General features: G+C 39.1%; 2 protein-coding genes across 2 annotated transcripts; one reads left to right on the top strand and one right to left on the bottom strand.

Annotated features, from left to right (window-relative positions):
- Positions 1 to 13,064: 13,064 nt before the first annotated feature.
- LOC131995864 (putative nuclease HARBI1) lies at positions 13,065 to 14,605 on the top strand. Its single transcript, XM_059365099.1, has 4 exons — positions 13,065 to 13,290; positions 13,339 to 13,780; positions 13,834 to 13,978; positions 14,032 to 14,605. Exons 1-4 carry the CDS (start codon positions 13,169 to 13,171, stop codon positions 14,403 to 14,405), a joined length of 1,083 nt encoding a protein of 360 aa, XP_059221082.1. The 5' UTR covers positions 13,065 to 13,168; the 3' UTR covers positions 14,406 to 14,605.
- LOC131996002 (uncharacterized) lies at positions 14,525 to 15,376 on the bottom strand. Its single transcript, XM_059365407.1, has 2 exons — positions 15,360 to 15,376; positions 14,525 to 15,293 (listed from the first exon to the last, which is right to left on the bottom strand). The coding sequence occupies exons 1-2, from the start codon at positions 15,374 to 15,376 to the stop codon at positions 14,525 to 14,527; spliced, it is 786 nt and encodes a 261-aa protein (XP_059221390.1).
- Positions 15,377 to 16,656: the final 1,280 nt, after the last annotated feature.

The following is a 16,656-nucleotide window of genomic DNA, read 5'->3' on the forward strand; positions in this document are numbered from 1 at the left end:
AACAATAAGCCTCCTTTGGGGAGGAAGCGTATTAATTAACGATCATCGTTAACTAATTGTTGTTAGCTTTTGTTTGTGTAATTTCGTAAGTTGATACCAAATTAATTTTAAGCTGCTCTTTTTCGCAGGCCTCATCAACATCCACACAGGCTCTCTTGTGGTGCCTTTGTTGTTTGTTGAAGCTTGCCTAAGGGATATGGTGATAATAAAGGATTTACTTAATCATGTGTTGGGGATGCATACACAGAGAGAACTCAAAGGTTAAGGAATGAAGGGATACCTAAGAAGGATATGCAGCCAAGTGTCTGAATGGTAAGTTACTCACATACTTTTCATGATATATAAGATATAAGCATTTTAAGTTATTTTATACCCACAACCATAGGATGGTTATAATCATAACTAATTCCGTTCATAACTGCTCAAAGTATGAGCCTAAAGCCTAGCATTTGCTGCAAAAGTTTCTAGAAAGGAATTCTCTGAGATGGCAATTTTTACTTTTTTTGTGTTTCACTATGATATCGACAAAATACTTCAACTGGCATCAGTATGGGAAGTCATACATTTACTGGGGATACAAGCATTTTAAGTTATTCTATGTCTATGTTTTTAACTCGCCGCACCACCTCGTAATAGGTACTTATTTTACATTAATATGATCCCAAATCGTAGAAGTCTGACAGCAGGTGTGGGGCGAAGCTTAGCATTTCCACCAAGACGCTGATCACCTTATTCCGAATCCTGGCGAAAACATCAGAACAACATTTTTTTCTGGTGGGTGTACCCACACGGTTTGAATTGTAAAGTGGATAACTTATTTTTTATACCTTCCACCCTAGGATGGAGGTATATCAATGTCGTCATTCCATTTGTAACACTTCGAAATATTCGTCTAATGCCCTATGAAGCACATATATTCTTGATCGTCATGACATTTTAAGTCGATCTAGCCATGTCCGTCCGTCTGTCAAAAGCACGCTAACTTTCGAAGAAGTAAAGCTAGGCGCTGGGAGAATGGATAGAGCCGAGGAGCAGGTCATACCATTGCGGTATAATCGAGGCGACGATAGAAAACCTAAAAGGATTGGAAGGGGTCCATTCGGATAGCTGAGACGACACTTGAAGTCGAGTGGGAGGCACTTCTGCCACCAGCACAGTCTTGGAACCCTAATATTGTCATCTGGAAGATCATGTTACACGAGCGGATCAAAGCTAGATTGGGCCTGGGGATCTACATTTGGAACCCAATGTAGACCCTCTGATTGCGGTATAATCGAGGCGACGATAGAAAACCTGGAAGGTGTCCGATCGGATACCTGAGACCGCACTTGCGGGCGAGTGCCAGGCACTTCAGCCAGCGACACAGTCTTGACACCCTAGTATTGTCATCTGGAAGATCATGTTACACGGGCGGAGCAAAGCTAGAGGATAGAGTGGGCCTGGGGATCTACATTGAGAACCCAGGGACAGAGATCTAGACTGCCTGACCATAATGCGGTCCAGCAGGCGAAGATCCGGACGATTATGGAATGCGTGAAGTGGTGTGGTGTTAGCGCGAGGACGTCGAGTATGAACATCTTTACGGACAGTAAACAGGCCATAAGGGCAATAACAAGCAGGACGGTAAGATCATGAACAGTCTTAGAATGTAAGAAGGAGATTAACATTTTCCTTGAGGATGACACGATCCGCCAGATAACTGCCGTCAATAAACTTTGTTAAACCGAAGCCTCTCGGTTCGACGCAGTTCGAGTTAAGGGCGTGCAAAAATCCTATGGGGAATTCCAGAGCGTGAGAAGACTAGACTATTGCTGAAATGAAGTAGCAAGGAGGTCAGTATATCTGTTGGTGTCATAACGGGACACATTGGACTACGAGCTCACTTGTGTAAAATCGGTGCGGCAAGTGATAGCAAGTGTAGGGCAAGTGAGGAAGATGATGAGACATTGGAGCATTTCCAAGTTCACTTATGTAAAATCGGTGGGTCAAGTGATGTCATGTGTAGGGCATGCGGGGAAGATGATGAGCCGTTGGAGCATTTCCTATGTCACTGACTGTCTTTTGCGTCTAACAGATACCGGCACTTAGGTGGAGACACAATACCAGACATGAACCAACTTAGGGGCGTGTTGTGCAAAACAATTAAGGATTTTGCAAGTGGCACGACATTCCTAACTTTGATTTTCTTTTTCGAGGTTACTTTTTTAGTATTTAGAGCGCACAAGAAGCCGATTACTGGCTTAGTTGTAGGTCCAAAGTGTCATGGGGCGGATTAATATCCGCATCCTCTTTTCAAGCTAACCTAACCTAAAGCTAAACGCTTGAAATTTTACACAAATACTTCTTATTAGTGTAGATTGGTTGCTGTTGTAAATGGGCCATATCGGTTTATGTCTTGATATAGCTGCCATATAAACCAATCTTGGATCTTGTCTTCTTGAGCCTCTAGAGGACGCAATTCTAATCCGGTTTGACTGAAATTTTGTACGACCTGTTTTGTTATGACTAGCAATAAGTGTGCCAAGAATGGTTGGAATCGGTTCATAGCCTGTTATAGCTGTCATATAAACCGATCTTGGATCTTGACATCTTGAGCCTCTAGAAGGCGTAATTCTAATCGGATTTGGCTGCAATTTTGTACGACCTGTTTTGTTTTGACTACTAAAGAGTGTGGCACGTATGGTGGAAATCATACCATAATCTGATATAGCTGTCATATAATCCGATCTGAAATCTTGACTTCTTGAGTCTCTTGAGGGCGCAATTTTTCTCCGATTTGGCTGAAATCTAGCGTGAGGTGTTTTGTTATGATTTCCAACAACTGCTCTTAGTATGGTTAAAATCGGTAAATAACCTGATATAGCCGTCGTATAAACCGATCTGGGATCATGAATTCTTGAGCCTCTAGAGGGCGCAATAATTATCCGATTTGGCAGAAATTTGGCATGAGGTGTTTTTTATGATTTCCAAAAACTATTCAAAGTATGGATCAAACATCTGGTATCTTGAGTTCTTAAGCAACTAGAAGGCGCAATTTTTATCCGATTGCATACGAGTCAAATATGGTCTGAATCGGTCTATAGTCTGATATAGCTCACATATAAACCGTTCTCCCGATTTTACTTTTCAGCCCCTAAACGGCGCAATTCTTATTGAATTGGTTGCAATTTTACTCTTTGACTTCTACTATGGCCTATAACATTCAATTAAATTATGCTCCAAATCGGACCATAATTGATATATGTAGCTCCAATAGCATAGCAATTATTTTCTTTTATTCTTTGTTGGTATAAAAAAAGGGCAAAGAACTCGACAAAAGCGATCCATGATAGCGGGAATATAAGATTCGGACCGGTCGAAATTAGCACTGTTTTACATGTTTTTTTAAGCTGCTCTGCTACTTCGTAATAGGTACTTACGAGAACATGAACCGAAGGCCACAGTGGCGAAGAGGTTAGCATGTCCGTCTATGGCGTCGAAGGTCTGGAGTCGCTGTGCAGCTCACCGTTCAGACTCGGCTTAAAAAGGGAGGCCCCTCATCATGGAGCTTAAACTTTATCGAACTGCACATATTGCTATGGGAGTAGCATACCTTGTTCCTTAATGGAATGTTCATAGGAAATTTAGTACACGAATATGAACCGGGGCTCAGAGTTTGGCAAATGGCGCGTAACGTCAGGAGAGAACATCAGAAAAACATTTTGAGTTGAGAGACATGGGTCAGTTGAAAGAAGTGGTCGTCTCTTTTTAACTCGCTCCGCCACCTCGTAATAGGTTATTTTTTAACATGAATAAATACAGCGGTACTAGCGCTTCCAGCAATTGTTGGTCTGAGTTTTTATCAGTGCTGGATGCCTTTAGATGCCGAGAACATCAGAAAAACATTTTCAGCGGTAATAATGCCCCCACTGTTGGAACCATTAAGTGGGACATACGTCTTATGTTTAATTCGCTCCATCATCTCGTAATAGGTATTCATTTTACGCGAATAACAAGCACTACTGTATTAGCGGTTAATAGTTTGCGTTCTGTTTCCATTCTAACTGGAGGTAGGTTCAGAACTCCATCGATATTTTTGAAGTTTTTTTACCATATCAAACCTCTGTAATAAGTGGTGTTGCGCTGTGGCACGACGTTTGGCCTCGGCAGTAAAAAGGCGGGCAGTAAACATTGATATGAGAAAAGTATCATTGCTGTTCCTTAATTAACAGCTGAACACCTTGTTTCAATTCCTGACAAGAACACAAGCTAGGAATAGACTGCGGTGATTATACCCTCTGGGTGGTGTCGCTCTGTGATACCTCTATGGACTGGGCTATAAAAAGGGTCCCTTATCATTAGGCTAACATTTGAATTGCACAGCACAGCGATGTGTATCACTGTTGTTCCTTGATGTATTCTGATCATATGGGTTTCTTAGGGCTTTAAATCATATCTGCCGAATTCTTGGACATTATTTTATTATTGCAAGGGAGTCATATGATGAACAGTTGGATTTTGATGATATTTAGAAGTGACCAAAGACAATACTCATTTCTTCCAGTGTATTTCCCTCTTGAATTCCTCTTAAAAGTTCAAATATTCAGGACCCTCATCCTTAGACCCCAACAAAAACTTCGCGATTTGGCATTTTCAGAATCTTCTTGTGGCCTTAAAAGTTTTTATTATGAATTAGTTGCCACTCATCTTCAATGGACCATTCACTTGGTAGACTCTTTTAGGTCCTTGTGTTCTCTTTTTATTTTTGCTGATGCGCTTCAATGGCCAATGACATGCAGAACGATTGTGTGTAGAAATCCATCAGTGGGAGCTGATGTGACTACGTTTTGGGATGAATTGTAAGGAAGCATTCATGTGTGTTTATTTGTGTCTATGTTGGGTGTCTGTTTTAATTTGCCATTTATCCTCGGTGTTTATTATTTATGTTAAACATGATTTTCGATGTATCTACGCGCCTCGTTGTTTTGTGCTAAGGTCTGCTGATGCTAGCGGCGGCATTGGCTCCCTCCAATGATATTTTGTTTAATTTTACGCTTTATTTCATATCATTGGTGCTTGACCGAGACATTTTGTTTGCCCTGTTGCTATTATAGTTGTTGTCTTAAACACGTACAAATCACCAACAACAAACAACATTTTGGCCAGTCAGTCAGTCATTTGCCGTCAGTGATTTGGGCCAGGCCAGCAAAAACAAAGCCAAACAATTTAAAATATTCTTGGGGAATTTTAAAAAGGTGATTTATTAATGCTTTAGACATTTTGCAGAAGTAAATCACAATAAATCAGCCATAATATTTTGATATACCGACATTTCTGTTAAATATACAATGCCCTCGAAGGCTCTAAGCTGCAAACAGAAAAAATGGTATATATTTCTGGGGATACTAACACATTTTTGGGAAGACAAATTGGTGAGGACTATAAAAAGGGGTTCTTGGGTCATTAGAAGTGTAAAAATGTTTTATTAACCTTCGCAATGTTTTTCTTAGGAAGAGCTGAGAGTGAATCATTAGAAAGAAATATTTGTCAAGTGTAGTTTCTAGTATAATTGAGGGGATATAAGCATTTTAAGTTATTCGAAATACATATTGGGATGAACCAGACGGCAAACTTGTCATGAACCAGGCGGCAAACTTGTCATGAGTTTTGTACGATTCATGTTTAGCTAAATGATAAGGGAATCTAGTTGTTATATTCGAGTACTAACCAAATGCCGCAGTAGGTTTGGAACGGCTCCTTTACTAATACTAAACTTCCCATGAACATCTCACTAAGGGATAGGGGATACTTCTTTCATATCAATGAGTGCAGTCCTATTAAAAAATCTAAAAATGTTTTATTTTATTTAGTAAAAGCGTGCTATGTTCGGCCGGGCCGAATCTAATATACCCTCCACCACAGATCAAATTTGTCGAGTTCTTATCCCGGTACTCTGTTGTGCTGTTTCAGGCTATGGACCGATGCTGTTTCAGGCTATAGACCGATTCAGACCATATTTGACACGTATGTTGAAGGTCATGGGAGAAACCGTTGTACAAAATTTCAACCAAATCGGATAATAACTGCGCCTTCTAGAGGCTCAAGAAATTAAGACCCCAGCTCGGTTTATATAATAGCTATATCAGGTTATGGACTCATTTGAACGACACTTAGTACAGTTGTTGGAAGTCATAACAAAACGCGTCATGCCAAATTTTAGCCAGATCGGATAGGAATTGCGCTCTCTAGGAACTGAAGAAATCAAGATCCCAGTTCGGTTTATATGACAGCTATTTCAGGTTATGGACCGATTTCTACCATACTTAGCATAGTTGTTGGAAATTATAACAAAACATGTCATGGCAAATTTCAGCCAAATCGGATAAGAATTGCGCCCTCTAGAGGCTCAAGAAGTCAAGATCCAAGATCGGTTTATATGGCAGCTATATGGAGACATAGACCGATATGGCCCATTTACAATCGCAACCGAACTACACTAATAAGAAGTAAAATTGCAAATTTTGCCCATGAACTCCACTAAGGAACAGGGGCAAACTTCTCACATATCAATGAGTGCAGTCCGATTAAAGTTTTAAGCTCAATGATAAGGGGCCTCCTTTTTATAGCCGAGTCCGAACGGCGTGCCGCAGTGCGACACCTCTTTGGAGAGAAGTTTTACAGTACCTCACAATTGTTGACAGCATTAGGAGGGGAAAACCACCATTGAAAAAATTTTTGTCTGATAGTCTAGCCAGGGTTTGAACCCAGGCGTTCAGCGTCATAGCCGGACATGCTAACCTCTGCGCTACGGTGCCCTGATAAGAAGTAATTGTGCAAAATTTCAAACGGCTAGCTGTACTCTTTCGAAAGTTAGCGTGCTTTCGACAGACAGACGGACGGATATGGCTAGATAAACTTTAAATGTCATGTCGGTCAAGGATATATATGCTTTATGGGGTCTTAGACGCATATTTCGAGGTGTTACAGAATGATGAAATTAGTATTCCCCCATCCTATGGTGGAGGATATAAAAACACCAGTCAGGGTATACAAACACCGCCAGCAAAATTTCAGGCAAATCGAGTAATAATTGCGCCCTCCAGAGGCTCCAAAAGTAAAAGCGTGCGAAGTTCGGCCGGGCCGAATATTGGCAAAAATTTATACCAACAAAATTTAGTTGAAGGGCATAATTTTATTCTAATACCAAACTTCTGTCAAACCAGCAAAAATTAGAGCTTCTAGGAACCGAAAAAGAATGATCGAGAAACCGGTTTAAATGAGAGCTATATCAATTTATAGACTGATTGGGACCATATTTGGCACATTTGTTGGAAGTCGCAACAGATAACCACATGCAAAATTTCAGACAAACCGGACAAAAATTGCACCTTGTAAGGACACAAGAAGTCAAATCGGGAGATCGGTCTATATGGGAGCTATATATTGGGTTATAGACCGAATTGAACTGTACTAGGTACAGTTATTGGAAGTCATAACAGAACACTATGTTCATCATATCAGTCAAATCGGACGAAAATTGCGAATTCCAGGGGCTCAAGAAGTCAATTCGGAAGATCGGTTTCTATGGGAGCTGTATCAAGGTATAGACCGATTTGGACCATACTAGACACAGTTATAAGAAGTCACAACAGAACACTATGTTCAACATTTCATCCAAATCAGACAAAAAGTGCGGCTGGTAAGCGCGCAATAAGTCAAAGAACGGCTTACAAGGGAAACCGGGAGATCGGTTTATATGGGAGCTATATCCAAATCTGAACCGATATGGCGCATTTGCAAACCCAAATGACCTACATCAATATTAAGTATCTGGTCAAAATCTTAAGCGGCTAGCTTTACGCGTTCGACTTCTATCGTGATTTCGACAGACGGACGGACGGACATGGCTAGTTCCACACAGAATGTCGAGACGATCAAGAATACTTTATGAGCCCTAGATCAATATTTCGAGGTGTTACAAACTGAATGACTAAATTAGTATACCCCCATCCTATGGTGGTGGGCAAAAAATATTTTATTAACCTTTGAAATGTTTTTCTTAAGCTGCGAGTAAATCAATAGAAATGAATATTTGTCAAGTGTAGTTCGCAGTTTAATTGGGGGATATAAGCATTTTAAGTTATTCGAAATACATATTCGGATGGACCAGGGGGCAAACTTCTCACTTATCAATGAGTGCTGTACGATTCAAGTTTAACTCAATGATAAGGTAACCTACTTTTTATATGCGAGTCCTAACGGAATGCCTCAAAGCAACTCTTTGGACAGAGGTTAGGATTAGTAAGGGGAACATTTCTCTTATGTTCACGCCGAGATTTGAGCCCAGCCGATCGGCGTCATAGGCGGCCGAGCCATGTTGGCCTCCATTGTTCTTTTACAGAAACTAATCATACCTGGATGGTATTATGGGGATGATATTATGGTATGGTATGGTATTATAGGGTCTTACCTGGATGGTATTATGGGGACCCAAGAATATTAAACACGAGATGATTTTATACGAGGAATATATGACAAAATCCCTCTTAACCTTTCACGATTGTTGATTAATAAAGAAGTAATACTGAAATTCTCTTTCTAAAAACTTGCCTTCCAGTTCCCAAAAATATATTCCAATTTGTTTGCTATTAGTAAACATTTTTTAGCACTAAATACCACATCTCAATTCAAAATTCCCAAAGAAAAATCTCGAAACTTACGTTTGACAAAACTAACAGTCAAAAATCTCTTCTAATTGTTTTTCTTTTCTCCCTTTTCCCAGCACAACAAGGACATTAAGCACACAAGGACAAAAGTCAATAGTGCGTAATAGTTATCCGTGTAATATGCCCAGCTTAATATTTAATTCTCAAAAAAACACACGCACACATCCTAGCACACTCTGCCCCGTCTGCTTAATGAACATCGACAATAATGTTGGCAGCTTGTTCGCCTTTATTGCAATATTCACACCAGTCTGTCAACTAGGACGTTGAGTAAACCACCCCGAATTAACTCCTAGGATGCTATAGACTTTGGTTAGATTAAGACCTCATTGCCATTACATTTGCTTGGAGGCATAAAACCCATTGACTACAACAATGGGTATCCCTGCAGTTTTTGCAGCGAAGGGTATCAAGAACATTAACTGGCAACAATCAAATGGGAATTGTTTATCCATGTCGTTGTGGAATCATGAAATAGAGACAACATATGTGTTGGACATAGCAGTGGTAACCTCGAATCTATGGCCAGAATCCAACAATCACAATTGAAATTAATAACAACGGAAACTAGGCACACTATCTTAAGAGGAAATACTACTATAAAATGTTTAAAAAAAATTATAAAGATTTACAAATTGTTCTAAATTACTTGCAAAAGTAAAGTCTTGGTGAGTGTAACTCAGGATCCTCATCTAGGCGAAATTTGAAACTTTCTGTTTTTCAAACGATTTAATAATACTTCTTATGGTGAGAAGGCCACCGTAGCGCAGAGGTTAGTTTGTCCGCCTATGACGCTGAACGCCCGGGCTCGTATCCTGACGAGAACATCAGAAAATTCTTCAGCAGTGTTTATCCCCTCCTAATGCTGGCGACATTTATGAGGTACTATGCCACGTAAAAACTTTCTCCAAAAAGTTGTTACACTGCGGCACGCCGTTCATACTCAGTTCGGACTCATTAAGCTTAAAACTTGAATCGGACAGCACTTATTATTATGTGAGAAGTTTTACCCTGTTCCTTAATGAAGGTTCATGGGCAAATTTGTTGTTTGTTGTCTTGTTTGAAAGGAATACAAATATCCCTTGTAGAGAGACTAAGAAGGTATTGAAAATGACATTTTATCTGACCAGAATCCAGAGATCTCAACATTAATCAAGAAAAGACTGAGAACTGCTAATTGACTAGCAAGACAAAGATAGACAGACAAATCTCTCTGAGTGATCAATGACAATGAAGTGAAGTGGAAGTTTGACATTTTGAGTCTATATGAGGAGACAAATATTTAATAAAGAGAAGGAGTTACAAGCATTTTAAGTTATATTATGTCCATGTTTGGCTATACTAAAAACTGTCTATTGACCTTAAAATTTTAGGATTTGTTTTTGCTTTTAAGGGTTAAATACAAGTTGAAGTCATTTCTGTAAATACGAAGAACATTCTCTCAAGGAAAACTTCCTTCATACAAATCAGTCTGATTCAAGTTTTAGCTCAATGAAAAGGGACCTGCTTTCTTTTTAGCATAGTCGGAACCGTGCTAAACTCTAAAACAGAGTAGGTCTGTTCGCGTACTTTTCCGGTAAAATATTGCCAGTCGAAATTTTAAGGAGAGTAAGAACAGCCTTTACTCTCTTTCGGTAATTTTTTGAATTAAACAGCTGCTTGATGCTGCAAATATCTGCTGGGAAAAAACCTCCAATGGAAATTTGCTAGTTTTCAATTACAAAACTCTCAGAATTTTGCTCGGACTATTAGGTGGTAAATAAAGTACGTCAACGACTTCCAGTAACATTTTGGGCAAATTTGCATAAATTTTTGAGTATACGAACACTCTTAGAATCTGGTTCGTTTTTATACCCACCATCATAGGATGGCAACACCTCGAAATAATATACGGTTCAAATCGGCCTATAACCTGATATAGCTCCCATATAAAACGATCTTCCGATTTGACTTTTTGAGCCCATGGATGCCTCAATTTTTGTCCAATTTGGCTCAAATTTTGCATGTATTGATCTGTTATGACTTCCAACAATTGTGCTGAGTACGAACCAAATCGGTCTATGAAATTAAATTAATGGCGATAAGCCTTCTACTTTTGAAACAAGGTGCAGTTTTTTGTCAAAGTCATTAAAATCCATTTTTCTTTGGTAAGTGGTCATAAAATATTTAAAAAAACAAGTAAGAAGGCGTTAGGCTCGGCCGGGCCGAACTTTGGATACGCACCACCAACTTTCCGCATAATCAAGTGAATAATGCATAATTTACGCCCTCATAGCAGCTTTATCGCAATACGGTCCAATTTGGACCAAATTCGACACGGATATTGAGTGGTCTAATAAGTAAAAGTCACTGTTCAATTTTTGACGACAAGGATGTCGAAAAACCTGACATAAGTCATTATGTCAAATTCTAGCGAAATCGGGCCCAAGACTTTAATTTGAGAGATGGGTCTATATAGCAGCTGCATCCATTCCTGAACCGATCTGGGCCAAATCGCAGAAAATTGTTGAAGATCATAAAGCTACTCACTGTCCCAAATTTCGACGCCTCTTCTGGGCCCAAAACCTTATCGTGAGATCAGTCTATACGGCAGCTATATCTAAATCTGGACCGATCTGAGCCAAATTGAAGAAGAATATTTAAGGGCCTAACACAATTCTATGTCCCAAATTTCGGCGAAAACCTTAAATCGAGCGATCGGTCTATATGGCAGCTATATCCACATCTGGACCGATATGGGCCAAATTTCAGATAGTTGTCGAGGAGCCTAACACAACTCACTGTCCCAAATTTCGGCGAAATCGGACAATAAATGCGCCTTTTATGGACCCAAAACCTTATATTGCGAGATCAATCTATATGGCAGCTATATCCAAATCTGGACCGATATGGCTCAAATTGCAGAAAGTTGTCAAAGAACCTAACGCAACTCATTGTCCCAAATTATGGCGAAATCGGTCAATAAATGCGCCTTTTATGGGCCCAAAACCTTAAATCGATAAATCGGTCTCTATGGCAGCTATATCCAAACCTGAACCGATCTGTGCCATATTGGAGAAAGATGTCGAGGGGCCTAATACAACACACTGTCCCAAATTTCGGCGACATCGGAAAATAAATGCGCCTTTTATGGGCAATAATCCTTAAATCGAGATATCAGTCTATATGGCAGCTATTTCCAAATCTTTACCGATCGGATCCAAATTGAAGAAGAATATCCACTGGCCTAACACAACTCACTGTCCCAAATTTCAGAAAAATCAGATAATAAATGTGGTTTTTATGGGCCTAAAACCCTAAATCAGCGGATCGGTCTATATATACCCATGTCCGACCGCCTGTCTGTCCGTCCTTCCGTCTGTCTGTCGATATAACGCTAACTTTCGAAGGAGTAAATCTAGCCAGTTGAAATTTTGCACAAATACTTTTTATTAGTGTAGGTCAGTTGGGAATGTAAATGGGCCAAATCGGTCCATGTTTTGATACAGCTGCCATATAAACCGATCTTGGGTTTTGACTTCTTGAGCCTCTAGAGGGCGTAATTCTCGTCCGATTTGACTGAAATTTAGCACGTGGTCTTTTGGTATCACTTCCAACAACTGGTATAGCTGCCATATAAACCGATCTTGGGTTTTGACTTCTTGAGCCTCTAGAGGGCGTAATTCTTGTCCGATTTGAGTGAAATTTTGCACGTAGTGTTCTGTTATAATTTTCAATAACTATGCGCAAATCGGTACATAACCTGATATAGCTGCCATATAAATCGATATGGGATCTTGATTTCTTGAGCCTCTAGAGGGCGCAATTCTCATCCGATTGGACAGAAATTTTGTGCAATGGCTTCTCTCGTGACTTTCAACATACGTGTCTAATATGGTCTGAATCGATCAATAGCTTGATACAGCTCCCATATAAACCTCTGTCCCGATTTTGCTTCTTGAGCTTCTACAAGACGCAAATCTTATCCGAATGAACTGAAATATTACACAATGACTTCTACATGGTTCGGCATTCATTTATGGTCTGAATCGGACTATAACTTGATATAGCTCCAATGGCATAACTGTTCTTATTCAATATTTTTTGTTTGCCTAAAAAGAGATACCGCGCATAGAACCCCTTTTTATTTTAAGTTTTTATTTCTTAAAAAGTTTGGCTAAAAAAAATTATGTGCTCGGAACGGACTCTGGAGTCGGAGTCGAGCAACCTTCCCTGAGTCATTCACCCTTATTATGTATGTCGTAGTCGAATTTCGAGAGCAGTCGTAGTCGAACTCGAATTTACATTTCGTTGGTATTATGTAAAAAAAATGACGTGAGTGTTTTTGTAATAGACGTATCTTACATATTTTAATAAATTCTGAACTACCCAGTGATAAAAACATCAGCTGATTGAAAATATTTGAGTTACAATTGCCGGCTTTTTAAACGTTTCGTAATAAAAAGTAAAAAAGTAAAATAAAAATGCTAAGTGTTGCAAATTTTTCATCTTCTGACGAAGAAGACGAAACCAATGCTTATAATCTTATTTGTTATCGCAGGCAGATAAGAATTCAGTCAAACATATTTTCCCTTCCAAGTTCAAAGTATGTTTCCTTTCACGTTTCTCCCAAATTATCAATATTTTTTTGCAGATTTGTAAGCAATTTTAGACTGAACAAAGCGTCTTTTCGGTACGTTCTAAGGACAATTTCACAAAAACTTCGTGATCCCTCCAGATCAACATGTGTGCCTAAAACTTTGCGGCTGGCAGCAACACTAAGAATACTCGCGGAAGGTAGCTACCAAAAAGGAGCAGGAAACGATTTCAACGTGGGCCTGGCACAACCCACAATGAGTTGTGTCTTTCACGAGTGCATAGATGCGATGTATAGCGAACTTTGCTCCAAATGGATTACATTCAAAATGAGCGAAAGGGAAAAGATGGAAATAAAGGAACATTTCTATGGTCAAACGAGGTTTCCGGGCGTAATTGGCTGTATTGATGGCACCCATATAAAGATTTTGGCTCCAACTCTATCAGAACGTTGGAAATACTATAATAGAAAGGGATTTTATAGCTTAAATGTGATGGTGGTGAGTAACTGATTAATATGCTATTCACAGAATTTTATAATGCAAAATTACAGGTCTGTGATCATAAACTAAGAATACGTTATATTTCACCAAGCCATCCAGGTTCAGCACACGATTCGTTGGTATGGAATGTTAGTGATCTTAAAGCATATCTTGCAGAACGATATAATAACGGAGAAAGAAACACATGGCTTTTAGGTATGATGGAATGACAAGGATAAAAACAAACTTATTTATCTATATATCTACAGGTGATGCAGGATATCCACTAGAACCATATTTAATCACCCCCTTTAGGGCAGCAGAAGAAGGCAGTGCTGAGTCTCGATTTAACACAGTACATTCAAAAGCAAGAAATATTGTGGAAAGAACAATTGGTGTTGCAAAAAATAGATTCCGCTGCCTGCTTGGTGCGAGACAGTTGCATTATTCTCCAGAAATGGCCGCGAAGATTACCGCAGTTTGTGCAGCTTTACATAATATATGCATCCACTATAAACTCGATCATAGTGAATTTGAAATCCCTTTAGAAAATCAAAATTCAGATGAAGATTATAATGAAAATAATGGCGACATGACAGCAACAAGTATAAGATTAAATATCATGAACACAATGAATGTATAAAAAAATTAGTTTTATTGAACACAAAATATAAAAAATAACACAAAAGGTATCCTATACCCATGGCAATTAGGAACTTAACAGCAAAATAAAAAATGGCACTATGCATAAAAACACACAAATCATAAGAATTCTTGAATTCTGGCTTTTTCTATCTCAATTTTTTGTTGTTTGAGGGTTATTTCTTCCGTTCTCAATTTCAACATGTTGGTCCTATAGTTTTCTTTATTTCTAATTTGTTCTTTGTATAGCCTAAGTTTTTCCTTTTCCATTTTCAATCGTTCTTCTTGAACTTTATAATTTTTGCGACTATACCTCTCGATTTCCGACAAACTCTTTTTTACTTCTTCATATAAACTTGTCTGAATTTTAAGCTGTTGATCCAGAAGTACATTTTTGTCCACAGTTCGTTGCTTCCTTTTTCGAGTGGAAGTATTGGGTTGGATATCCACTTCTACATTGTCCTCGCTGACGTGTCCATCAACTTCGTCCTCCAAAATTTCTTGAATCAGGTTTACCGGCGAGCTTTGAACACCGATGGATGGGCATTCTGGACTTACAATAGAATTGATTTCCAGTAGTCCTGCTACTGCCTCCTCCAAAGGTGTCAACAACTTCTGGTTGAAAATGCCTCCACCAGTTGCACGGCTTTCCATCTTATTGTGCACGATTTTCTTCTTAACGCTGCTCTTCATATCTGCCCATACCTTCATCCAACCTTCAGCCTCACGTGTGGGAGGGCCTAAACTATTCAGCTTCCTTTGCAAATTATTCCACTGCTCTTTAATGGACAACTTGTCTGTGTTTTTATGGTATCCTTTAGCTATATTTGGGTTTTGACACATAAAATCCACAAGAACTTCAAATTGTTTTGGTGTCGTTTTCTTTATTCTTTAAATATGTATAATTGAATAATTTTAGGTAAACAATGCACAAATGTTTGATACTAAGACTTACGTTTTGCTGTTATTCATTTTTCTAATTATTTTTATTCAGTTTTTGTAATTTTTAATCTTGTCACTTGAAAAATTCTCTACGACTGTTTCTGTCGAATTTCTCGTTAAAAAACGGCATACATAATACCAAAAAATGTAATAGATTTTAAACATAGTCGCATTTCAGGCGAAAAACGACATATGTAATACCATTCACAATAAACGACAGGAATTCGTTGTGACTACGACATACATAATAGAGGTGATTATCGAGTAAATATTAGTCGACTCCTCAGCCCAGGTCGTAAGTAAAGAAAATTTGTTTATGGTAAAATTGTTGAGCAGCCATAGTTAGATGCGTAAAAAATGTTCCTACCACATTTCTGATGGCAATCTCTACCGACCTGCCTTTAAGTTGTACGGGTTGTAACCCATTGAACTTGTGCGGTTTGTATGACAGCTTTTTCCAGATAGCGGTCCCATTTCCCCCCTATACAATCCCAACCTGCCTACATCAATAAAAACAAGCCTTTGGTTTGTATCCCAAGCTCTTTTGAGTTCTCCCACTGTGTCTGGTGTAACCACAATTTCAATGGGCGGTAAATGTAACACCGCCGGCAACATATGCCAGCCTCAGCAGCACCACCACCACGAACACCATCAACAACAACAGCGTTGGGATACAAATATTTATTCTAATTTTGAATGGCGAATTTCGCCAACAGCTTTCAATTCATATGAATTTGAGGCAGCAGTTGGTAGTACCAGTTTTGGCAATGGGTTCATCCTTTTCACCCTCTCTCTCCCAGCAAATGGGTGGTAACCTCAGATGGTGTTAATAACAAGGACGAGGCGACCAAAAACATATTTTAATTGTGTTTGACGATGCTATTCTCGGCAAGCAAACTTGCCACTACCCCAACCAATACAAAGGCATAACTATTTTAACGACAGATCCTGCTGCTGAATGCACCCTTGTGTGTGTGTGTGTGTGTTTGCATGTATATTTGCGAGTATAAATTAGGGTGCCTCTGCACATGCTTGACATAAATATTTTCATACATTTGTACACTTTTATTGTGGGCCATGGCGAATGCCAACCAAATCACTGCATTCGCTTTATCCATCATCATCGCACAGAGCGGAAACATTGGCAAACATTTAAGGGTGAACTGAGAAGGGATATGGGGCAAATGAATGTGTTGTTGGCTTGTTAGTATATCATATTGTTGTTGTTTTTGTTGTTGTTGTTGGTATTGGTATTACTGTGAATTATGCGAATAAACCTTATATAAATAGTTGACAAAACAATTCAGAGA

This window comes from Stomoxys calcitrans, chromosome 3 (assembly GCF_963082655.1).
Source record: "Stomoxys calcitrans chromosome 3, idStoCalc2.1, whole genome shotgun sequence".
Taxonomy (NCBI): Eukaryota; Metazoa; Arthropoda; class Insecta; order Diptera; family Muscidae; genus Stomoxys; species Stomoxys calcitrans.